The sequence below is a fragment of the Ambystoma mexicanum genome, chromosome 12, assembly GCF_040938575.1.
Source record: "Ambystoma mexicanum isolate Mex_15411 chromosome 12, UKY_AmexF1_1, whole genome shotgun sequence".
Taxonomy (NCBI): domain Eukaryota; kingdom Metazoa; phylum Chordata; class Amphibia; order Caudata; family Ambystomatidae; genus Ambystoma; species Ambystoma mexicanum.
Genome location: NC_090936.1, coordinates 99881101 through 99908031, shown reverse-complemented (window position 1 = coordinate 99908031; position 26931 = coordinate 99881101). Strand labels below are relative to the sequence as shown.

Genomic DNA, 26931 nt, shown 5'->3' with positions numbered 1-26931 from the left:
GCGAAAATGCGTGCCCTGGCTATTCTCCTCCTCCTGCGGTGTCCCACGATCAGTGCTGCGACAAATGGGCATTCATCGTAGCTGTATATACGTGTTTGTTGTTTGCGCGCACTTTTATACTGTGCGCGGGGACGCTTCCGCCTGCCTTTGTGTGGCGGATGCGTTGACGCCTGTGTGTGTCTTTTGCCGTGCGCGGGTTTCCCATATTCGAATCCATGAATACGGGTTGTTGGCGTGCGTTCTGTGTAGTTCCCTGCAGTGCTTCCCCAGTTACGCCTTCTTTTTCACGCGTTATTCCCCATTCCGCGTGTTACGCCCACTGTTCCGCACATTTTGGTTGTGTGCACCGCGCTATGTGCACTTTTGCTGTGCGCGTAGCGCACGCCGTGTGTGCCCGCGTGCGCCATGGCAGGATTGGGCCCACGGACAGCGGGAAACACGCGCAGCGTCTTCCTTGAATTGCACGCGTGCGCTGCGTTTCTCACGCTTGCGCCACCTTGTGCCTGCTTGCGCTGGGATTTTCGGCGCACGTTTGCTCCATGAATCGACCCCATAATATCTTTTTAGTCACAGTACATTTGCAATTTTTGGGTTTATGTTCAGACATCATTTAAGAAGGTAGCACATTTTATGTAACAATTACATATTTTTGGGCTTAGTTTTGTGCCAGAAATAGAGAGTCATTATCAGCAAATTTAGCCCACATCCTGAAAGCTGTCGGTCAAAGTAAATTAATAGGTCTGTCACTTTCCTACAAATGTAGAGCGCCTCTGGAGATTACCTGAAAGGCGCCTGATTGCTAGACAATGAATTATTCCTCACCATAATCATCATAAACTCTTCACTCGGAAATAATCAATTTCAATTAAAGTGCATAATATAATGTATTTCAATTAAAACACATGATATACAAATCCATAAAAGAAAAAGTGTATATACAATAAAATGCATAGCAAACTAAAAAGAAGTACACAAGTCATAAAACCAATTAGATCTAACAACACAAGTGAAGATGTGAAGTTCAAGTATTTGGTTTGAATAATCTATGCACAATCAGAAAATTGGCTATGGGTACAACAGCCGGAAAAATATAAATTGTACTTAAACGAGATTGCTTCCAACAGAATAAAAAATAATATTTGAAAATATAAAAGTGAGGACCAGTCTCTGCCTAGCATTAGCGTGTAAGGGACAAAAAACAAAACTTGTTGCACACTTTTCTATTTTGGGGCAATAAAAACATGTACTTGCAGAATCGGGATACCACTTGGAGATTAAAGAAGCCAATGGCAAAAGAGTCAGCCTAAATTTGGTAAATAACATTCCTTTTCTGGGGTTTGTCAAGCCGTTGAAGTATGCGTTAGGCCCCCACACTGTTTTGATCAATAGATCGTTACAAGAGAATATGCCATCTACCTTCTCAGATAGCAAGTGAGTCGGCATCCATTTGTCACACCTATTTAGGATAGGTGTTGCGGATGGTATCAGGAATAACTACACCGGGATTCCAAAGGCAGCTCAAGTCCAGACTGACGAGACAGAACCTTATGTACTGTACCCACTTCCACAAGGAGCCGTCAACTCATCCAGCAGGTTCCCATACAACTGTTTGGTGAAAGGATAGGTAATTCACTGCGTTAAGGTGCAGCCAGAATAGTATAAGTCTTAGACAGGTAAGCAAAGGCCCAGGTGAAAGTACTGTTGGTGTACCATATGAGAGGGTCAATAATTGCAGTAGAGGATTGATCCTTTTAAACTTCGATTGTTGGCTGTATCACTGTTTCATCAAATCTATATGCGAATGAAGGTTGCCACAAATCTCTGTTAAAACATCCACTTACTATGGTCCACTTGACCGGACCATGAACCATTGGCTGCCAAACGTATGCCCAGGTTATCAAAATAATTCAACTATTTCATGACCCCTCCATCAATATTAAGTGTCTCCTTGATGGCCTCGGTAGGATGACAAACCATTAGAACCGTTTCAGTCATATTAATCTTAAGACTTGGGTCAGTACGTTTCCCCCTGTCATTAGCAGTATCATTATTGTGATCAGGTCTAGTAAGAGGGAGCGGCTAGTGTTCTCCTTTGAAACCTCACATAACCTTTCTCTGTCTGCTATGTCAAAGGCAGTTTGGAAGATCATAAAAACTAAAACATATGCCCGCAGGTCAATACATTAATTATTAACTTAATTCTGGCTGTGACACAGAACCATCAGGGTTCTGTTTGGGGCAGGGAGAAAGGGGCCACTGCTCATCAGCTGGTCTGCTCTAATTTGTAGATTTAGGGGCAAGTCATCTGGGGATCAGGACGGCCATCGTAGGGTGCTTCGGCATCATCCTTCGAGGGGTGTACCAGTGCAGACATGCATTTGGGTGCAAACTCCTAAAGCTTTACTGAGACTCGAAGGCAATGACCTCAAACAGGTACATTGACCATTTAAAAACATGATATATATAACAGACATATTTATAGAGCGCATTTTGACCCCCATAGGGCCATCTTGGTGCTATTGACAGATAATAGAGGTTTACTGTTACCCAACTTAACAGTACTCATTTTATTGACCTTGGAAGGATGAAGGGCCGAGTGGACCTGCCGGGATTCGAACTCATGACCATGAGGTCAAACACAGACCTCTGTAGCGAATGCATTAGTTCACTGAGCCACAGATGCGACCTTAATTGTATCCACTGCTCATTGTACGTACCTCAGGAAGATGAAATACTGTCCTGTAAGTCAATTATCAAAATTCGGTGGCATTCAGGTTCCTCACAAAGAACTCTGGAGCAGGCGAATCAGCCCATTCCAAACCTCCTGTATTTAATTAGGACTGCGTTTCATTGGGATGTGAAAATAAGCCTATTTTAAAAATCCACCACAGAACCGGAAAAATATTCTTCTAGTAGTATTACATGTATGGAGGGATTACCTTTCTAAATCTAGGATTGCATTGGCAATATCCGTTCCGATACTTCCAGCACCAAGTATCGTTCCACTTGACATTCCTGGCACATTTAGGAATGATTGTTTCGAAGTACCTAAAAAATAAATAAAACACACACAAATTACATTAAATTCTGTATCAAGCACCATCTAATCGTCACTCATACCCCGCCTCCTAGTTCAAGTTTATATTCGCCAGCCACTAATAAGTATAATTTTTAAGAAAGAAATATGGCTGCTGGGAAAGTATTTTTAATCGCCCATGAGGAAAACCCAAAGGGAGATGTATTACTAAAGAAGCCCCATTCCCGCTACCCAAGAAGGAAATGGGCCAATTTCAGCAGTTTCCTTTCCACTTGGTCCCCGAGGGCAGCGCCTGGTGGAAATCCAATTGGGACAATTGGGGCCTTGTGCCAACCCACCTAACCCACCCCATTACAGCCCTTTAGAGATGGCCTCTCTGGCACACTACTTGGGGATGGTCAGGGTCTTCTGGGACTACCCAGTTTTCCATCTTTGGCAGGGTTTTCTACTGGTGCCGTCCTTCCTCCCCTCTCTCACCCCAACACAGGCCAGAATCCTGGTTCTCGCTGTAAATGGCTCACGGCAGACATGGTTGGACCCTCCTCCACTCACCTAAGCCTTATTTTTTTATAAACCGCGAAACTGGAAATAGATGCAGTACCCTTTATATCTAAGGTTACCTACTCTTTATTGGGAGCTCAAACCAGACCCACTACTAGCCCAACAAAGGACACTTTCAATTAGTTCTCCTCTCGGAAGGATAGCACAGCGGCAACGTGCTTGCCTTGGAAGCAAGACGATGCGGAGCAACACAGGTTCGATCCCCGGATCCGCACTTAGAAACCTCTGTGTATTAAGTGCGTTATAAATAACACATCGGAAGTTCTCAGAGGTATTGGAATACAAACCTGATTATGCGTCAATATCGAGCCAGTGAGCAAGCAGTGCTAAAATATATTAATAAGGTCGTAAATTCACCCTTTATTAGGGCATATGCCATATATCCGTTTAGCCCCATTCTAATCTGTACTCTAAATTGGTTGTTTTTTTAGTCCAGACCGGCACAGCAATGATCCTTGTGTTTTATAGTCTCAAATATAGCTTTTACAAAATATGGGTTTTCACCCCAACTAATTATAGCCCATGTTAGCTCACATAAAAGATGCTGGCCAAACATTGAGATAGGAACCATTGCCATGATCAACTCATCTCAGTAGGAAAAGCTTCTTCCTCCTCCCTCCGACCCCCCCATGCAGAGGACATTGTAAAAATCTAAACAAAAGAGGTGTTTTAATGTTTAATAAAACATAACACCAAAGCTCACTTTTCTCTCAGTAGCCAATCAGGATGTTAGTTTACATAGAGAAATAGCTGAAAACCTTCCCTCTTGCACAGGAAGTGAAGCTCTAACCAGATGTGGCTGACAATCAGTGAACAGATTGCTTCACTTTTGGTATCCTTCCATGTCTTGTTCACTCCTTCAATTCTATTTAAGAAACTAAACACTGTATTAGTGACAGCATACAGCGTCTGTCATGGCCTGGAAAGAGCGGACAGCACTCGGGAAGATCCATGAGCCCTGGGACCCGGCTGAGGAGATGAGCAGGGTGGACACTGTCGATGACGGGTAACTGGGCCCGGGTGAGGGTGTGGCTGGTAATGACAGTGGGAGGAAGGAGGAGGGTTGGTAGCAGGGAGCAGGAGGTGAGTTTTGTGCATTGACGAATCTGTGGGATATTTTATAAACTCCAGGCTATACTGGATCGTTTAGGCCACAGATTGATGAACGGGCAAGTCGTCTCAACATTTCAAGGGTTATAAATGAGGAACATGATTTTGTAAGCAATATTTACCTTCAGAGGATTGGGATCCACCATGAAGTGATACATCATCTCCCGGCACAATATGCCCCCTGGTACAAACACAAAATTAAGATTACTTTAATCAAAATGCACATTTCTCAGTTCTCCACTAATCAGTTGTTTGCGCTTTTGCTTGCTATTTACAGGATGTTTGTAAAAAAATAAAATACAAGAGAAAACCTTGATTTGTATATTTCTAAATCTTTTGGTCTGAGAAGTCAGGACTTGTGGCTATTTTGACTTTCGTCTTCCAAGTTTTGAACATGCATTTTCAAGTCTTTTGTCCCTACTATTGCCTTATGGTGTATTTTGAAGTAATCTTAGTGGGAACAAAAGGTTTTCTTCAAAACCCTAAAAGAAAAGTCTACATAAACACCAAAAAGTCGCCTCTAGTTTTCAGGTAACCCGACTCTGGAATCAGTTTCTAATACATACAGACCTTAGCTTAGCGACACAACCCCAGTCATTTCACGACACCGGCTCAATTCTGAAGAGGAACACCCTGCAACAGAACTAATGATTTCCTATTGGTGGATGGACTGGCAACACCATACCCAGGTGTCTCTAGATATTTCATTTTGATATAGAATAGAGAGATTTTATCCAGGGTCTGAAAGTGGTGAGCGTGCTCAAGTTTTGAGTTAGGCTAGGCAATGCATTCCAGGTTTTGGCAGCTTGAAATGCGAACCGGCTGCCTCCATAAGACACAAGTTTGAAAAAGTGAGGGCACAGGAGCTGACAAATGGAGCTTCTCAGAGCACGTGATGTGGACCAAATCTTTTACACCACCTTGAGCCAATATAAGTTACTGAGGCATTTAAAGTTTAGACAGGCCAATTTAAACGGAATCACATACTCTAACCTGAGCCAGTGTAAGTAATTAAGGCATTTTCAGGCCATATAAGCCAGTATATACAGGATTCCATACTCCACACTAAGACAGCGTAGGTTATGAAGGCATTTAAAGGGCAGGCAGACCATTTTAAACAGAATTCCATGCTCTACCCTGAGCCAGTGTAAGGAAAGCCTAGTCTCAGAGTCACGATCTCTCTTGCGGACACCATAGACACGTCTGGCAGCTGCATTTGGCCCATCTGGGGTTTGACTAGGGAAGACCAGGATACAGAGCATTTGGGTAATCACAGAAGCCAATCTGGACTTTATTGCTATAACTGAGACCTGGCTACACAATGCGGCAGGCCCATCGCTCACGTTGGCCATTCCTGACGGTTACACCATTTCTAGGCAGGACCGAGAAGGCTCCCACGGAGGTGGAATCGCCATTATATCCAAAATAAACTTATCACTACGCCTAATCCCCACCACAACTATGCAATCCTGTGAAACTCTCACTGCCAAAATTCCCATAAACAACACCCAAACTCTTTCAATTCACCTATTTTACAGACCACCGGGTCCACTTGGAACCTTCGAGGAGGACCTGCACAGCCTTCTGTCCAACAATACCAAAACTACCTCCCAATTGCTGATATTAGGGGACTTTAACCTTGGCTTCAATGACCAAGCAGATGCCCATGCTTCCACTATTGCCAATACCCTTCACACCTTAGGACTTACCCAAAAAGTTAGCAGCCCCACACACGCAAAGGGTAGAATACTTGACTGGATCGCTGATTCCAACTGCTCAGCCACAGTATCTTCTATTACGCCCCTCTCCTGGACAGACCACTCCTTGGTGTCCTTTAATTTACTAACTACCAAACCACCCAGCCCTGACCCACAGGTAGCTCCACCATGCCCTACAAGAAACAAAAAGAATATTACAGCGGATAATATTATTCCCCTGATCCTTCCTACCTTAAATGCACTGCCAGACAACCTCGACCCTAGTGCATTGGTCAACGAATTCAACAACATCATGCGCACCACTATGGACAAAGTCGCCCCTCTCAAAATGCGAACAAGCAAACCCAAGGCACATTTAAACAAGTGGTTCACGCCAGAACTTAAGGCCTTGCGCCTAAACAAAAGAAAATGCGAATCCGACTGGAAACTATGTCCAATCGAAGAGAATAAAGCGAATTTAACTAATATCTCTCTGCATTATAAAAATTAAATCTGCCTAGAGAAACGTAACTCCTACAATGTTCGCATTGCCTATGCCAACTCAAGTATGAAGGAGCTCTTCTCCATCTTGAAAGAACTTGAGACCCCCATTGCCACACCAGATACCTGCATTAAAGACCAGACCTGGTGCACAGATATCCAAACAGCCCTAGCAAATAAAATCACCACACTGCAAAACAAAATCCAACTAAAAGAAGATTCCCTAAACCTCACAAACAAGCCGCCACTTAACAACACTATGAAACGACCCAACCAACAAATTCTCCTTCACTAAAACTACCATCTTAGAGGTAGAGAAAATCATCATCTTCCTCAAACCGTCAAACTTCAAAGGTAACATCTGCCCAGCACAACTAATAAAAGACGCTGCCAGAGACCTTTCACCGTTCATCTCAAAATTGATCAACACCTCCTTCGCCACAGGTAATATCCCAGCGAACCTAAAACAATCATGGGTGCTCCCACTTCTCAAGAAGCAGACTCTTGGCCCCCTCATCCCCACTAATTATCGGCCCATCACTACCGTACCCTACTGAAGATACTAGACAAGGTTGCCTATACACAAATTCAAAGACACCTTGAATTAAACAATCTACTGGGAGCCAGACAATCTGGTTTATGTCCACTCCACGGTACTGAAACTGCACTCATTGATCTAAAGACCCAAATAGACGAACTGAGAGATCAAGGTAAGACGGCACTCCTCCTCTTACTTGATCTCTCAGCTGCTTTCGATCTGGTGGATCACAAGGTCCTCTGCAAACACTTGGACACTGCTGCACACTTCTCCACGCATGCCACCAAATGGATTGAATCCTTTTTGAGTGAGAGAACAATGATAGTCTTCTCCCCCTTGGCAGCAGCCGACCCTCTTCCAATCACGTGCGGCGTCCCTCAAGGCTCCTGTGTCTCACCAACCCTGTACAACATATTCACTAAACCCCTCTTCGATGATCTGGACCTTCTAGGTATCACCTACACTAACTATGCAGATGATACACAGATTCTCCTCCCGCTTTCTGGGGATCACAGCAAGGACAGGGAGTTGGTAAATAGGGTGTATCTCATTATTCAGGCATGGATGGCATCACATGGCCTCTGCCTGAATGATGATAAGACTGAGCTGATCATTCTGGGCACGCAGGCCAATATCAACAAACTAGGCAAGGACTATTCCACGTTTAACATAGATGGCAATAGCATCAAGGTTTCGAGGGAAGTAAAAACACTAGGCTTCCATCTCGACTCCACCATGTCTTTTGCCAAACAAGTCAACTCATTAGCTTCCATGACAGCCTATACCTGCAAATTAATAAGAGCAGGTAAACCTTTCTTATCTAATAACAGTTGCATGATCCTAGCGAGTGCCTTAATACTATCACGACTCGATTATTGCAACACCCTTTACAGTGGCGCTAACAAAACTATCACCAAAAGGCTACAAATCCTACAAAATAACACCCTTAGAGCTGCCTTAGGCTTAAACAAAAGGGAACATATCTCCTCCACTAGACAACAATATAAATGGCTCTCCACCGACAATAAAATTCACCTAAAATGCTCTCCTTGACGCACAAAGCCCTCAATAGCGCTGCCCCCATTTACCTGATGGACAAAATAAAAAGAAAAATCTCTAGCAGACCTACAAGAACTCCCAACTCCAACTGTCTGGAAATTCCAAGATTTAAACTTGCCAAAATTGGCGGCACAAGCTTCCCTGTGCTGGCCGCTAAATGGTGGAATGCCCTGCCACACAACCTTAGATCAGACCAACCTTTCCATCACTTTAGAACAAATCTTATCAAACACTTCAATGACAACAACATGTAAGGTTTGAAAGACCTTAATTTGTGTTATTTTACTTATCTGAATGTATATATGTACCATCAAAGATTTATCACTATTGTAAATTTTAATTATGCAACATTGTAATTTGCTGCAACACTGTAATTTCTATGCAACATTGTAAGCCTCGTATATTCTGTTCACTGCGCCCGGTTACCCTTGGGGTCTGGCGCGCAATACAAATAAATAAACAAACAAGTTGTAAATGTACTGGTCCACAAACTACTGCAGCTCGATATCGAGGCGAGAGATTGGGCATTCATTTTTTTAAAAAATTTTTAGGAGCTTCAGTTGGAAGAAAATATTATGAACTACCTACAGCATTAATCTCGGCTTTGAAGGAAATTAAGAGCACTCAAAATTACTCCCATATTTTTACCTTAGAAATCACAGAGAGGAAGGGCCCAAACATGGGTAGAGCTTGAAAACCTTGCAAAGCGCTAAACAAAATGAGTTTCGTTTTAGCTCCTTTTGGTTGGAGCAGGTTCCCTCGGGTTCACATTTGACTGGAATTGAGGCAATTCTGCAAAGTATGAAGACCCTACTTGACCTTGGACACCTGAATACAGACCTGGAAATCATCTGTGTAGAACGATATCAATGCAGGGAAAGATCACAAGATGTTAAAGAATGGGACCAAGTGTATGTTGACGAGAGCACGGGAGAGAGAAGATCACAGGGGGACCCAACATGTTACAGAGGAGTTTGTGGAGCAGAAATGACCTTTTGGGGTTTATTTGCAATCAGCCAGAAAGGAATGGCACCAACTGAGGGGTTTACGAGGGATGATATGTGGGCAGAATAATGTGGAACATGGTCTCATGGTGCACTGTATCACACGCGGCTGAACATGGTCAAGAGAACCTACTAGCGATTTCCACTACCCCCAGCAGATCCTCCCACAAACCTCAAAGAGCGGTCTATGTCCCGGATGTAAGTGAGAGTAAATAGGAGACAACCTTTAGTATGCACACGGATTAATCTAATTGGCCAACAAGCACTGTAACCGATTATCAAGAGCAAAGGGAGATTTGAAATGGTTCCAATGGAGGGATTCAATAAAGTTTTTTTCACGGGTTGTTTTTTCTGGTCACAAATGAGAGTTGGTCCAGGATGAGATACCTGCTTATATTTTGAGGACCTTGTTGCTCCTTTTGGATTGCATAATGGTTTTAGAAGTTTGATAGTTCTAGCTACCATGAGCCTAACCTCAGTTTGATGGGGAATATTAATATTCAAAACTGCGTTAATTACTTGAAATGTCAAAGGGTTTCTGCTGGCGTCCCTATTGGTGTACATTTCTTTACTTTTAAGCCTATTGTTGTGCTTGACGCATGTACTAAGTGAAGTCACCACTCCTAGGACTTAAATGGACAGCGTTTTTTGCCCCTGCCACGCCCCTACATTGAGGACGATTAAGAGAGATGTACCATGATAATCTTGTAATGAAACTGGCTATTTTCAAATATGCTGTGTTGGAACCAGCCATGTTGAGGGCTCTGCTCTTGCTTTGTTATGTACTTGAAACTGCAATAAGAAAAAGATTGTTCTGGTGTTAACAGAGCCCATGGCGAAGATGATCAGACGGGTGATGTACTCGGAAAAAAGGCTAGGGTTTTGTAACAACCAACAACCACGAATGGGAGCAACCTCAGAGTAAGTGGGCTTCATTTGTTGAACCATTTAGGTTTTAGCACAAATAAGTGAAGTGTTACACCAATCAACATACAATGTCTTGCCTCATCACTATTTTTAATCACAATCGACAACCAATTGTCTGTTCAACTTCTTACTCCATATTACAACTAACAGGTAGGTAAAAGTTGCTGACGCCCATTCCAAATTGCAGAAGGGGTAACAGGACAATCAGGATCATAACATTTATATTATTACAAAGGTTGGAGATGCCATCAGCCCTCGGCAGAAAGATGAACTACAGAACAATATGAAGTCATGTTGGTCACGATTGTCATGGTAACGCAGTGTAACCTGGACCACATGCAGATCAATGCAATTTGCCAAGAACCGGTGCTTTTTGGGGGGCCAGATGCAAAATGCCACTTCAGTTCACACACCGTATACACAATGCATACTGGGGCCTGATGAGGAATGAGCAGCTGGGATAGTGTTCAAATGGTATCCAGTTAAATTATCGAAAACATTTTTCCGACATGCCATTTTGTCGAAAACAAATTGGCAGGAAAAAAAATTCCGAATGGTTTTAAAAAAATCTTTATATGGTTTTTTTAGGTTTCGCGAGTAAAAAAAAGGGTTTATATAAAAAAAGGGGTGTTGGGGGAACACCCCCCCATTTAAAAAAAACAAACATTCGACAAACATTTTTTTCGGCAATTTTGTGCTGACAAAATGGCATTTCGGAAATATTGCAATCGAAAAAGTCACTAGGAACCGTTCAAATATTGCGCAAATACTTTCAGAATGCAAGCTATTGTCATTCTGTGCTGCTGTTCTTTAATGTTCACCCTATATCGTGATATATTGCAGGTGATTGATATTTCTTACGGGAGGCTTTTACTGAAAGCCTATGCAGGCAAGGGTGCATGCCCAGCTGGGGCACAGACATTATTAACGCAATAGTGAGGTGCCAAGCCGTGGTTGAAGGAGTGAGGTTAGGTGGGGAGGAGAGGGGAGTTGGAAGGATAGGGCTGGTGCATGGGAGGGAAAATAAAAAGACTTCGGTCTTGGAGGAGTTGAGCATCAAGCAGCGACGAGCCATCCGTTGAGGGATGCTGGTGAGGCAGCTGGTAATAAGGACGGATATAGCAGGGGAGTGGGGGAGCATTGGAGGGGGTTGCGGATATTCTTATGGCAGTGCTACATTTTTTATTCCTTTCTATTCATTTGAATATATAAAGCGCACAACGGCCCTAGGGCATCGTGGCGCTGTTACAGAGTCCTTGCTTGGTTGCATAGTTAAAGACATTTTTAGGGTACAAATATCGTCATTGTGAGCGTCCAGGTTCCTTGGTTACAGTGGAACATTTGCTTTAGTTGGAGGATCAGAGTAAACAGACATTACAGGTAAGATAGTAGGGGGAAGGTTGGCAGGAGACATTAGGCAAACAGTTTGGTTTTCAGTATTTTTCTGGAATGCTGTGTAAGACGTTTCATTTCTGAGTGTTGTGGAGAGAGCGTTCCAATTTTTAGGTGTTGGAAGCTGGAGCCTCCTGCTTTAGCTCTTTTGAAGGGTGGTACGTATAACTGATTGGCGAGGTGAGACCTGATGGGTCTGGAAATTATGAAGTTCCTTGCGAGCTAATGTGCTGTATGTTTGGCTGGTTCCCTGGAGCCCTGGCCACGGGTCGGAAGTTGCTGGCTACGAGTAAGATTGTGGCCAGGAAATGTATTCTACTGCGATGGACTCGCCGATACCCCCCAGATACTCGACAAGTAGAATGTGCTTTTGTGCGGCCCAGGGTCAAAGCCAAAGGACATATGGGCCCCTCTTGTGTCGTACCTATTGGCACAGTGTCCAGCCGATTCAGCAGTGGCTCTGCCGCTCTAGGGGCGGTCGGCACAATGTTAAGAACTGGTGTTCTGGTCATGAGCAAATGCTGGTCGGCAATAATGCCTGCTATAGTAATATGTATACTATTTCTGCATCACCCAATGTATTATGCTGTCAATGTTTTTTTTTCTGTTGTGACGTGAATCTACATTAATCAATAACGTTTTTCAAAAAAAGATATAACAGGGGAGAAGAGGGGAAAGGAGAACAAGATGTGGGTGTCTCCAGCAAAGTAATAGTGAAAGCCCAAAGAGGAGAGGAGTTTGCCCAGGGGGGAGATGTAGAGAGTGAAGAGAAGAGGGCCAATGATTGCTCCTTGGGCACTCCCACCAGAAGAGGAGGTGTAGAGGGTGAAGAGAAGAGGGCCAATGATTGCTCCTTGGGCACTCCCACCGGAAGAGGAGGTGTAGAGGGTGAAGACAAGAGGGCCAATGATTGCTCCGTGGGCACTGCCACCGGAAGAGGAGGTGTAGAGAGTGAAGAGAAGAGGGCCAATGATTGCTCCGTGGGCACTGCCATCGGAAGAGGAGGTGTAGAGAGTGAAGAGAAGAGGGCCAATGATTGCTCCTTGGGCACTCCCACCGGAAGAGGAGGTATAGAGAGTGAAGAGAAGAGGGCCAATGATTGCTCCGTGGGCACTCCCACCGGAAGAGGAGGTGTAGAGAGGGAAGAGAAGAGGGCCAATGCTTGATTCTTGGCCACTCCCACCGGAAGAGGAGATGTAGAGAGTGAAGAGAAGAGGGTCAATGATTGCTCCTTGGGCACTCCCACCAGAAGAGGAGATGTAGAGAGTGAAGAGAAGAGGGCCAATGATTGCTCCTTGGGCACTCCCACCAGAAGAGGAGGTGTAGAGAGTGAAGAGAAGAGGGCCAATGATTGATTCTTGGCCTCTCCCACCGGAAGAGGTGGTGTAGAGAGTGAAGAGAAGAGGGCCAATGATTGATCCTTGGGCACTCCCACCAGAAAAGGAGGTGTAGAAAGTGAAGAGAAGAGGGCCGAGAGTGAAGAGAAGAGGGCCAATGATTGATCCTTGGGCACTCCCGCCAGAAGAGGAGGTGTAGAGAGTGAAGAGAAGAGGGGCAATGATTGATCCTTGGGCACTCCCACCAGAAGAGGAGGTGTAGAGAATTAAGAGAAGAGGGACAATGATTGATTCTTGGCCACTCCCACCGGAAGAGGTGGTGTAGAGAGTGAAGAGAAGAGGGCCAATGATTGATCCTTGGGCACTCCCACCGGAAGAGGAGGTGTAGAGAGTGAAGAGAAGAGGGCCAATGATTGATCCTTGGGCACTCCCACCGGAAGAGGAGGTGTAGAGAGTGAAGAGAAGAGGGCCAATGATTGATCCTTGGGCACTCCCACCGGAAGAGCTGGGGAGAGGAAGTGTCAGAGGTCTATGAGCTGGAAAAGAATCCGTTTAAGTCACAGGTGCCCCACTGCCTTGACACCCAGGGAGGAGAGGGTCTGGAGCAAGAAGGGATGGTGTCAAAGGATGCAGAGAGAGCAAGTAGAATGTGTATGGGGGAGAGGTGAGGGGGTTGAGAATCTTGGAGACATGGGCGAGAGCTGTCTCAGTGGAGTGTTTACACAATGTATCCTGATTGGGCCCATATTTATTTATATATTAACATACATGGGGAACAATGCTCTTTTGATCACAAAAGAACGTACAATAGATAAATCAGATTTGACAGGTAGCAGTGAGCTTCTTACAATGGGGTGAGTTTAAGGGACAAACTGACCAGATTATGGAGGGAAGTAAATGGAACAGTCACCTGGGACAATACATAAGTGGACATACACAGATATGATATGGCATTTATAACGCGCCTATACACAAGTGTTTCAAGTGATCACAAGATGAAGGACAACCAACGTTGGACATTTTTACGTGCAGGTAGGCGGTACGGCCAGCTGTGATCAGGATTTGACCATGAAGCGTGGCGGCAGAAGAAATGAGGGACAGAGGCGAGGGAAGAATGCTAGCTAGCAGGCAGATGAGAGGGTAAGGACTTACGGTAACGCCTTAAATTAACAATTTATAAAGCTAAGTGAGCATGTGAGACATGCCGCTGTCTGTATATGGAGCGCGTGTCGATTCAAGAAGGCTGAGGCATTGCAGGTACTGTCAGACCAGCAGATTTACCAACCCAAGGCAGTTCGAATTCTGCAGGCATGCGCTGCCCAAGCTCAGCATTTTGCAAATGACTTCACATATACACAGGGGCTCAACTGTTTTGATTGGGCTAAGCATTATAAGCGGCAGATAGTCTAGACTTCTGATGTATGGGGTTTATAAACAAAGCTACAATTATAAAGTGTTGTAGCAGGCCAATTGATTGCATAGATTTGGAGACACATGAGAAGTAAGGACCAATATCAAATATGTAACTGAACGATGCTTCATAACTTCAAGACATACTTTGGTGCGTGCAATTCACATGTATGTAAACATTATAGGCAACTTACGAAACCAACGTGTTGATCGACACAATGTACTCCAGCTCCTTCGTCCATGGGTTTATAAAACTAAACCATTGACTTTTAAGAGTGATAAACGACCCATCTTTGATTTTAAATTTGTAGTTATCCGTAAGAATCTTCTCCTTACTCTGAAGCACTAAATGAAGAAGAAAAACAATGTTACTGTAAAGAGTTTTCAGCAGCATAAACATGAACGAGCGGTCTTAGTTAAGCACGAGGACTCGGGCTCAGCAGCCAAATAGCTCAAATGAACTCATGAAGCATTCTGAAAACTCAAACATAGCTTTGTATTTTTAGTGTGACTTGCAAATAGACAGGCTCTCTGTGTTTTTTTATGTTCTATGACTGGCCGCCAATCTGTAGGCAGGGACAGTGGGCCGTACCAACTACTTCAAGAGCCCTCTTTAGTGGCATGCTGTGGCTTCCGGCTTCCTGTGGCAGCCATCTTTTGCCAGGCCCGGAGGAAATGCCCTGTGACCTGTAGAAAAAGAGCCAAAGCACATTACTGCAGGTGTCACAGTCCCTGGCCTATATGGAGCCACACAGTGCTCTGTGGAACACTTGGAGGCTCCCCTATATGCCTATCTCGTGGAAGGGAGGATAGCTCTGTGGCAACGCGCGGGTCTTGTAAGCACAAGCCCGTGCTGATCAACACAGGTTCGAATCCCGGATCCGCACTTGGAACCGATCTCGGGATGAAGCGCTTTATAAATGACCTGCGCTTGCACGATCCAAATTTATAAGGCCTAGTAGGATCTTTTTTCCCTCCCCCGCCCCCTTGCCTTGTTGAGACACACGAGTATAGGTGCATAATAAATTACCAATTAAATAAATATCTTGTGTAATGAGGAGACTGGGCGTTTGGAGGCCCTAGTCCATCGACTGATAGAGTGCCATGTTGGGGATGTGAGTCAGCTCTGTCTCGCGAGGAAGACAGACCTGTGGGTTTTATAAGGTCTTGCAAAGTCATTCACTGTCCTCCCTTTTGTCACTTGTCTGAAACTGGACCCCCACATTGGGTTCAGTGTTTGCATGGTATAATGCGACTACCTCCAATTTGGACAAACTAATGGCTGGTTTGATGTAACCCTGTGCTGGGGCACCTGACTGAAGACTTCCTGTAGCAGGCTGCATGCAGCACATTTTCTAAGCACAACTGGCCAGGGACATATTCAGTGTATTCCTTCTGTAGGACAGTGAGGTTAGAGGTCTACAGCAGGAGTTAATTGTGACAGTGGTTTCTACCTCTGGAGATTGACATCATTTGTGCTTTCTTAATGTAAATGGATTGTTTTCCATTCAGTGCCTTAAATTATTAAACTTGGTTTTACGTTCAAATGTATTCCTCCCTCAAGAACTATTTGGCAGGTCTGGCCTTTTATAGCCCTTACATTTGTGGGATGAAGACATAAGAATGCATGCGAATAAATCAGAAAGGAGGTCACTTTGCAAAAAGTGGCACTTGCAGAGTGATGACCAACATTAGCAAGTTTGTGCAGCTGGGCCCCGTCCATGCAATGTCGACATTTCCCCATTGCAATGTAAAAGAAACGTGGTAAAACAGGCAAAAACCGTCTAAACGCCATTCAGTCTTGCAAAAAGTGTAAATGCTGGCTGACATTTACGCATGGAATCCAGCATTTACCAAAGATTCCAACAGTATGCCCCTGTTTTTAGAATGTGCAAAGAACAGGCGGGTTCCATGAGAATTAATTGGTTTTACGCTGCATGAAAATAACATGCTGGTGTTAAAAAAAAACAAAAAAAAACGCTGGTTTAGCCCGTGGGACGGTTTAGCCAGTGGGGCAGTTTAGCCAGCGGGGTGGAAAAGGCAGGCGAAAAGGGACTCCCCTTCATGCCGTCACTCTTTCTGCAAAACATTCAAGAATCACCCTGAGTGTAAAAGCAAGCCTTAACCCGCTTCTGTTTTGGTATGAAAACCTCTTGCACATTGCGCTGCGCTTGGCCAATAATTTCAAACACTGTCCTGGGATATAATATCCATGCAATTATTGCCCCAAGGTCTTGAAAGGTATGTTGATGGTGTCTAATCCGCCTAGTCACCCTCATAGTTCACTCCAATGGTTTATTAATTCAGAAGGGGATATTAATATCTGCTATTATGTCTTGGCAACAATATGGCTGTGGAAGCACAACTCACCTTGGACTTTTAAGTGACACCACTCACACATCAAGTACAAGTATGGGCACTCTTGGCGGAGCACTGCGGGGGTGATTCACAGCATATGTGACCTATAAGGTAGAAGTGTGGCCCCAGTACTCACTCTAATCAAACCATGTGATACACACCTAACACGGAACGAACAACCACTATAGTTGGACTACTCATATGAAATGAATATTGATCAATTCATATTTTTCTTGCCATTATCCCGGAATCGTGTCTGTTTTGGTGTATGTATAAATAATGTGAACCTATCCTACGTTATACCATGTACTGTATCATGTATTATTTCTATTTTGCAATCAACTGTATGAATTATTTAATGTGACTCAAGCATAATTTTGGTATTTGTTTTTGCTTAATTGATATGATATGATAGGTTATTTATAACGCGCTTAATACCCAGAGGTCTCTAAGCACGGACCCTGGGTTCGAACCTGAGGTGCTCCTGGTCGTCTTGCTTCCAAGGGGGCAGGTTGCCCCTGAGCAATCCTCGCGAGACATTAACTTCCTAATTTTGTATGCAAAGCCTTGAGAAAGACATCTTGTCGAAACACATGTCTGTTTTGCGTGATAAGATTACTAAAAAATAAACCCATCAACATACCTTTCAAGAACGTGGGACAATGATTGCATGGATATTATATCCAAGGACACAAAGTATTGGCATTTCTAGTGGCATAAGGGTTACCACGTACCACTCGTCACGCAGCTGGCAGGCATCATAGATATATCCCCAGCGCGATAGGACACTGTTTACCCTAACTCATCCTCTCCGATTCTGTTTCGGCCTTGCATTTATGCTGCCTGGTCTTGGAAAATGACCCCCAAAATGGCTTTTTGGTCAACCCGTTAAACAAAAAGCAGCCCCACTCCTACCCATTACTTTTCAAGGGCCTACTTTATCCTTTTGTTTTGCTTCTTCGCTGACAGCATTTTTAGGATTCCTTTTTTAATTGCATTTTTTTTAATTAACTGTTAGAAAAGTAGACCACATGCAACGCTTCAAAGCACACTCTTAGTTTCTCGAATCAGATGATACCCATTGGGCATGGCACACAGACTTCCTACACCCTCATGTGACTTAAATAGCTAGGACAATGTGGACATTGATTTATCACTGGTACATTTGGAGCAATACCGAGTTTCGTACAAAGGTTAGATAGGGGAATAAAACACAGGTTAACAAATAACTCATACAACTGGTAAGTACTTTTTGAACCCTCCAATGCAAAGTAAATTAACCCTTTCCTTGGGGAAAGGTAAAAGCACAATGTCAAAGGTAAGAAGAGTCTCTCAGGGAGCCAGGACAGCTAATGTTAGTTGAGCAAAGTCTAGGGGAGCTGAAGAGCTTCTTTGCAGGTAGGTAAAAAGTCTTGCACAATGTTTTTAGAAAAGTATGAAGAAATAAAATAACTTTAAGGGCCACCACCTGGGAGGCGTGTGAGGGGCAAAGCTGTAAGCACCTACCTTCCTGTTCAATAAATCCAATAGTGAACCCAAACGCAATATTTTGCGAAAATGCTGTTGGTTGTTTACCTACACACAGATGCCAAGGTCTAGGGAAAGAGAATGCCCAAATGTAATGTGGCATCAGGTTATTGGGGGGGGCATCGGTTTCATTAAGCAAATGACCAGAGCAAAGCATTTAAAATCTCTTGCAAATCACAATAGAGTGATTAAGCACATGACTTGCAAAAACACGTGTTCTCACATCTAAACTGAAATAGACATGTGGGGACCTATAGCTGGATGTGTTTCCTACCCGTCTTCTCATTGGAGTATATGGTGCATGCATTGGTTAGCATCTTCTAGTCTGCTGTGGAATGAAGGGAATTAACCTAATGTACAGCACCCAATCTTGCTCAGTGCTGAACAGAGTATAAACCATTGTTCTTTGGTGATAATTCATTTAATGAGCAAAGGCCAATGGATTCACACCAAAATCAAAATGTCTGCCAACTGTGCTGCCCTGCAAGGCATCATCACTGACCATTCTAGGCTGAGCTTACGGTGGGGGAGGGGGGAATTTGACACGTGTGTATTCCCCATGTGCCCTCTCTCTGTGTAACTAAGCTCCCCTCAAGTAACAGTGCCTCAATGCCCAAGGGCTGCTGTGCGCTATACAAATGTAATAAATAAATAAATATGTTATCAAAATTAACTAAAAATATATTATAAACAAAATAAAAAAATTCAAAATAAGGAAACAAATATAGAACAACACAAGTGTGAAAGTGAGATCACGTACCTGCTTTATGTTGCGCGGTCAAGTGGGAGAGGTCATCCTGATGGAAGTACTCATAGCAAGACGTTCCCAAAAGTTCCTGGGGCAGATATCCCAAAATAGCTGTCGCCCTGATTGGAGAGAGGGAGGCATGTTACTATGATCATCTCGACTTACTCTTCAAAACACAGACGGAGACGGATTCAGTGGCCGGACCACAAAATCAGCGGAGTGACTGCTTGCAAATCTTGGGGACAGCAAGACGCCAATCGTAGTGCAGATGTGGAGTTATAGGACACGTAGAATGCGTCTATGACACTTTCTAAGACACTTAGGGGTGGCAGAGGTGCCCCAGGCTGAGTTCCGGCAAGCGCCCACGCTTAGTAGACATAGGAAGCCCAAAATAGAAGCCAAGGCAGACTCAACCAAACATACAATACTATTACATACATCAAACTATATGCACATGTCACTCTCCCACCCCTAATACAGGCCAGCAGAAGGTCGGTACCTGGTCCTCAGGGCAGTGGTCTATGGAAGTGGATTTTTGGGCAGCCCCTCAGCCGTTATAAAGTGGTGCTCTGCTCATTTTTTCCATAGACTTCCATTGCATGGTGATGTCTAAGATTTAGTTTGAGAGCAATACCTCTAACCACATCTTAATGCACATGTGGTGATTTCTGAGATTTAGTTTGAGTGCGCACCTCTAACCACATCTTCATGCACATGTGGTGATTTCTGAGATTTAGTTTGAGTGTGCACCTCTAACCACATCTTCATGCACATGTGGTGATTTCTGAGATTTAGTTTGAGTGCGCACCTCTAACCACATCTTCATGCACATGTGGTGATTTCTGAGATTTAGTTTGAGTGCGCACATCTGACCACATCTTCATGCACATGTGGTGATTTCTGAGATTTAGTTTGAGTGCGCACATCTGACCACATCTTCATGCACATGTGGTGATTTCTGAGATTTAGTTTGAGTGCGCACCTCTAACCGCATCTTCATGCACATGTGGTGATTTCTGAGATTTAGTTTGAGTGCGCACATCTGACCACATCTTCATGCACATGTGGTGATTTCTGAGATTTAGTTTGAGTGCGCACATCTGACCACATCTTCATGCACATGTGGTGATTTCTGAGATTTAGTTTGAGTGCGCACATCTGACCACATCTTCATGCACATGTGATGATTGCTGAGATTTAGTTCCAGTGTGCACCTCTAATCACATCTTGAGTGCACACCTCTAATCACATCTTGATGTACCTCCCCTTTCCCATTGTGTTCATGTGGGACACTCTTATTAATGTTCTGAACAGTGTTTTAGACAGTTCCCCTGTGCTTTTGGGACTGTTTATCCTGTATTTGAGCCTCGTGCGACCCTCTTAAGTGCAAATATTTTTAAGCTTCAAATTCAAGCTTCACATTTTTTGTATCATGTTGTTATCATGTAAAGCGCTTTGGAGTAAAGCGCTCTATAAATTTAATAAATACAAATACAAATATGCTTGCTCTGATGCTAAATTGTGTTGTTGTAAATAGCTTGATGGGCTCATAAAACTCATTAGTATTCACTACCTCTGCAAAGAATTGTGGGTCATCTTGGCCCCAGTGGTTTTGAGTCCTGCAAGTTGTACATAGTGGGTCAATTTACATGGCAGTATTGTTTTGCACCACACATGCCTGCACCAAATCACTTTGTGCTTAATGTGTCATATGCTAGATATTAGCATATGAAATTGTCAATTGGAGGATGCGTGTCAAGCGACAGATTGTTCAGCAATGATGGTTGGGTTAATTGTTGATGTCTTTAGCCATGGGTTTATTGGCACACCAGTTGCCTTCATGGTTATCTAGACAATGGGTTTTTCTGTGTAGACGCGATTGCTCATTACTGATGCACAACGAAACATTGCAACATACTGTAATTGCACTACCATGCAGAGGGCCAGACACATGATCTGAAGCAGATTTGGTGATCTCACTCTGAATGTACATTTATTCTATGGGAGCCCTTCCACTTGTAGTATACGCTAAACTCGGTGCAGTATGGAAGTTGTGATATGTTGTAGGGCTGCTCCTTTGATGATCACTGTCTCCTCTTTAGTGGTGGGAGATGTAAAATGCTATCTTCCATATGGAGCAATGTATATTGACTTGCATGACCTTGGACACAAGATAACATGGATGCCTTGTATTTCCCATGATTCCCAATGGCCATCTGCAAAATGATCAGGTCACGCATCAAGCGCAGCGCCACAGCCCACTTTTATGTAGATCAGCTAAAAAAATACATTGATGTGTACGTGAGCCAACATCCCGGTGGTCATTCGTGGCTGCTCAGGCTGAACAACATGGACCAAAAGTCATATCTCAATATTTTTGGGCTGAATGACGATATATATCTCAATATGGTTTATGAGGCTTAAATGATCAGTTGTAAGCCAACTAGATATGAGATACCAACAGTACTAATACTGAACAGTCAATGCAAAACACAACTCTAACATTGTCATTTACCCTCATCCTAAAATAGCAAATGATTCAAAAGCACATCATCTCAACAATAATGGCAATGCTTACAGACACTGCAAATAGGATACACAGCCCTACGTGCACTGAAGTAGGCTTTACGTGACATTTTGTCATATTCATTTGTCATCATCTTAATTTAATGGGTGACAGATATATATGGATCCATATACTTGATGTTCATGATATTGTCTAATCCTACATCGCTTTGGAAAATATATCGATATATCTCCAAAACGCTATATATCACCCAGCCCCAGTGGTTGTCTTCCTCTCCCGGCGTGGAGCATAGTTCAGTGGCTCCATCATAGCAGCGTCTTCGGAGCAATCTCAGGTTCCGAGAGCATTCACCAAAGAACTCTTCTCATGTCGTCAATTTTTCAGATTCATCCTTCAACCATTCCTTTGAAAATCAGGTTTTCTCCAATTGTTTGTCCCTCGCAATTACAATTGGAGTTTCTTGCACTATTTCGGCCCTTTGTGTAGCAAATGGCAGCCGGCCCATTTTGCATGCATTTTCTTATGCCATTGAATACAACATGTTCATTTGATGGTAAAGGTAATTTCTTTTGCCTACTGTTTCAGGGGATTTCTTCACATCACAAACGGATATCATCGCTTTAACGCATCTTCACGAGACGTGTCCCGGCTGCCTTTAAAGGGTAGATCGCAAGCTTGCGTCTCTGCACCCAGCTGCTACTCGTCCATGTCATGCTAATGTGAACCAATGGAGGTTTCAGGTTGACGTCAGAAATTTTCCAGTGCTCCACCAAGCTGTTGCTAATCGTGCCCAGGTGCGGATTTGCGACCATACGTTTGCAAGATTGCCTTTTGTGATGGGCATTAAAGCTGATCAGCATGCGCACAGGTCCTGCTGCTTTTTCCTTCCAGGTCCGAAAACACCAACCAAAGTTTAATTTACTGTGGCCTTTTGCTTACTCACTCTATTGCCTTCCAAACAACCCAGTCCCAATGTCTGCAAGGTTGGACAGTTGTAGTGTGGTTTATGTGTTATACTAAATAGCCCCTAGTGCAGGGGGGGGTCTGCAACCTGTGTCTCTCCAGATGTTTTGGACTACAACTCACATGATCCCTCATCGTTCACTGTGCTGGCTAGGTCTTATGGGAGTTTTAGTGCCAAAGGTGGCAGACCCCTGCTATAGACTGAAAGGCTGGAATGCGCTAAACTATTCCCACCTCCTGTTTATAACTAGTGATATGAAGCATGTGACAATGCATGAATAAAATACAGAGTGAACAACAATTTGAGGTTTACGACCCTAGAGTAGGGCAGGTGACCCACATAAAAAACTGCACTGTGGCGCACGAGCGGAGGCGTTGCTAGGGGAGATTGCTGATATAGCCCCGATTCTTTTGGTTTTAGCCCCGGATAGAAGCCCAGGAGCTACACCCAAAAGGCTAGCTAGCCCCGGGTCCCAACAGTCTCCACATTAGCTTAGCCCTGGACCTATTCCTGACCAAGTAACACTCCTGTGCATGAGCCTTGCCTTCAGACAGAAACTGAAAAGTATGATCATTAATTTGGATGCTTATTCATTCCGGTCAGCCATCTGGGTACCAACAAGAGTGCAAGAGGATTTCACTAAGAAAGCAAACAAAGAGCTGGACAGGAGTGTTGGCGTCTGCACTCAAGGTGACATTCGCTTTCATTATTTGCCTGAATGTAAAGATGTCCACGCAAGAATTTTCAGAAACTTTGGTATACAGACTCAACAAACTCTCCTCTCCTTTACATTTGGCTTACCGCTGGTCCACAAAGACGAATTTTCCATCCATGGTGTAGCGTGTTACGAACTCTGTGGGCTTGACCGTAATCTCACCGCTGTTTTGTGGAGCAATGTATGGATGAAGCCGACCAATTGCGACAAGGCAGTCAAAGTTGTGGTTTTCTTTCTCGCTGTCTGTTTGCTGGTCCACTCCTACCACACTAGGAGGCCAGCTCCGCAGGTAGCCAGTGCAATGAATAGTGCAGTACCTTTTGTGATCTAAAGAAGCAGGTGCAGAAACAAAGGCATAAGATGTTACCACATACTTTGATACCATTCCACTATGTTAAACGTCTAATAGCGCACATAGTCTGCTCCCTCTCAACCCAGCAACTGCCATCTTATTTAAGGACTGATCAGAAAAAAGGCAGTCACCTGTTTGACCCTGATAGGGCCTGATAAAGTAATGGGTGTTACCTCTGGCCCCACCCCATACCTCATGCTCTCTACCTGCTACTGCCACTCTTCCCACGCAAGTTCATCTTTGCTGCTTCGTAACTTCTTGCCCATCCTGACCGCTCTCTTTACCTTGTCTGCCACTCTTCCCACGCAAGTTCCTCTTTGCTGCTTGGTAACTTCTTGCCCATCCTGACCGCTCTCTTTACCTTGTCTGCCACCCTTGCCGCGCAAGTTCCTCTTTGCTGCTTGGTAACTTCTTGCCCATCCTGACCGCTCTCTTTACCTTATCTGCACTGCTAAAACTTTCTTAGACCCGTTCTATCAATATGCTCAAAATGTTTGTCCTACTTTTCCTGTGTGTTTACAAAGACATCCGATGCCTGCTCACAGTTACCGACAAGTTTAGCATGTTTGTGTATTGGCCACTACCAGCCTATTCAACCTGCTTGTAGGTTGGTCGCTATAGGTCTATTGTTGACTATTAGCCTATTTAAGCCTGTATTTGTTTTCCTTGCCTATTGCCTGTTTTTATAGTGGTCGCTACCGATTTCTTCAAGCATCTGTCTGTTTTACTCGCTAACCATCTGTTTAAGCCTATATCTATTTTGGTCAATATTGGCCAACTGACTGATCACCAAGGCAATCATCAACCCCCCCCTTTGCTTCCGGTGACCTCCAGTACCCCACTACACCGCACTACTTGTCGCATAACCTCACCATGCTCCTACCTATCCCAATCCTTTTCTTAACCATCCTCCCTCTTTCACAGCCTCTCTGCACTCCCTCATGCTCGGTCCCTCCCACAAAATTGCATGCATGCATGCATGCCACACCTCCCTCTGACGCACCATCCACTCCAATCTTATTTATCCTGTCCACCTTACCTCTACCGCCCCACTTGATCCCCTCTCTCCCTGCTTCATCCTGGGACTCTGGCATGCCCAATCCATCTGCAAAATAATGTTTTATCACTGACACCTTCAACTCCCAGTACCTCAAATTCTCTGAGATGACAACCACTGAAACCTGGTTCTACAACAAGACACAGCAACTCTTGCAGCCCTCCATACTGACTGCCACCTTCTCTCACTCCTCAACTTTGTAACAAAGGTGGTGGTGTGGGCCTAATGATCAGTAAGGACATGTACTCGGTTCCACTTCCCCTCTCAGACTTTGCTCCCACCACCTTTGAAAATATCTCTCGTCAACTCCTTGCTCCCACCTCTCTTATCATCCTTCCCAAACTATGAACACTCCACGTACTCCTAATCTCATTTTCTCTGACTTTGACCTACTGCCCGAGATCCTCCCTACAGATGTCCTCCTTATGATTATGGGTGTTAACCTACCCACCATTTCTACGACCCATCAGCTAGAGTTTGGCACCGCCCTGAGTGGCAATCTCCCTGGCATCCCTCTGACAAAAGTCTGACAAACTGAATTCTGAAGATGTAAGTGTTGCAGAAGGGATATTGGCATAGTAAAGGGCTGATGCCACTCTACATGACCGCCAATCTATGTTCCACCCCAAAATAAATACTCCTTATCTTCCTTTGTGTCAACTAATGATTTTGCCTCCTACTTCTCCGAAATCACTAAGAAATGTAATAGCTTGCCCACCCTCGTATCCCTCCCAGCTCCTTCCTCCTTTTCTCGACCGGGTATCCCTCCCAGCCTGTCCTCACTATCTCACATTCCCAACAGCTCCCTCTCCAAACCCTTCCCCATCCTCTGCTCAGCTAACCCATTTTGCACGCACGTCAACCCCCCTTGCACTGCAAATAATTAAAGAGTTTGCACCTATCGCCTCTTCTCACCTCCAACCTCGTTGCTCGCGGATGCTTTTCTTTTCTGCTATAAAATATCCACTGTCATTCCCATAATTAAGAACCCAGCAGCTAACTCCAACAATCCCTCTTTCTACAAACCAGTCTCTGTTCTGTGCTCTTAGTGGGGTGTAAGATTGTCATTGGATATTGTGAGGGGCCAGCAATGCGAGGCGGCTAACTGTTTGATGATTGCTCAAAACATACTATTTTATTAAAGGAAGACAAATTATATTAAATGCTTCACTAGCCCTACTCTGCTGAGGATTTCCCTGCCTAACAAAGCTAAAGGGAAACACTCTAACCCAGGATGTCTGGCCCTCACACTTAAACATCAAATGCACAAAGAACATATATGGCAATTCAGATGACAACGCTAACATTCACAGTTTCCTGATAACCTCTCAATAACCTGGGGCGAGTTCCCTTCCCCAGGATTCAATGTGAATTAAGCTCCAATGTCTAACAAAAAGAAACAAGGAAATTCCTGTAGGAAATATAGTCTCAGATCAGTTCTTGATGTTTCAATGTCAAGGTAAAGTCGTGCTAACCGAAGTTCCAACAAGAGTAAATCTGTTCTTCTTGGTACAATATGGACTTTCCACTTCCTCGAAACAGCACCAATGGTATTCCCAGTCGTGATGCTTTGCCAACCCTTCCAATAATCCAAGAAAACTTGCCACAGTTCAAAAGACATGCAACTTCTATATTTGTTAGTGAAACACAGTTCTTGGTTAACAGTTATTATGTCAATATTCAGGACTTAGGATTCACAGTAGGTTTGTCAGGATGACTTCACAGTGCTGCTGCTTCTACTTCAACAAATTCACTTCTACTAAAGATTACCATGAGGACATTCTCCATTTTTCTCACATTACTCCACTACACTTCTGCTACTGAAGTTTACATCTACTGACATCCAGATATACCACCACAGCTTCAATATTTGGGATTCCACCACAGATTCAGTACTTTGTAATTGAAAACCGATTTTTGTTCCGACAAGATTCCGACAAGATTCATGTTAAGGCACTTCAATACCTTCAAACTCAAACAGGCAAGGCACTCTTCCTTTTGTGGCATACGCATATTTTGCATATGAGATACCAAGGGCGTCTAGGTGGTTGAAGATGGGTTTTGTATAGATGTTGTAAAGTGTAGGGGATATACAGGATCCTTGCGGGAC

The 26931-nt window shown here is 44.0% G+C and overlaps 1 protein-coding gene across 1 annotated transcript in view; it reads right to left on the bottom strand.

Moving 5' to 3' along the window:
• BMAL2 (basic helix-loop-helix ARNT like 2) overlaps nt 1–26931 on the bottom strand; it is a 178846-nt gene that overhangs the window by 27053 nt on the left and 124862 nt on the right. The window contains exons 10-14 of the mRNA XM_069628097.1: nt 23499–23739; nt 19219–19325; nt 14768–14918; nt 4831–4889; nt 2940–3048 (exon numbers count right to left, since the gene is read on the bottom strand). Of these exons, the coding sequence (XP_069484198.1) occupies nt 2940–3048; nt 4831–4889; nt 14768–14918; nt 19219–19325; nt 23499–23739 (667 nt within the window). The remainder of the gene's footprint in view (nt 1–2939; nt 3049–4830; nt 4890–14767; nt 14919–19218; nt 19326–23498; nt 23740–26931) is intronic.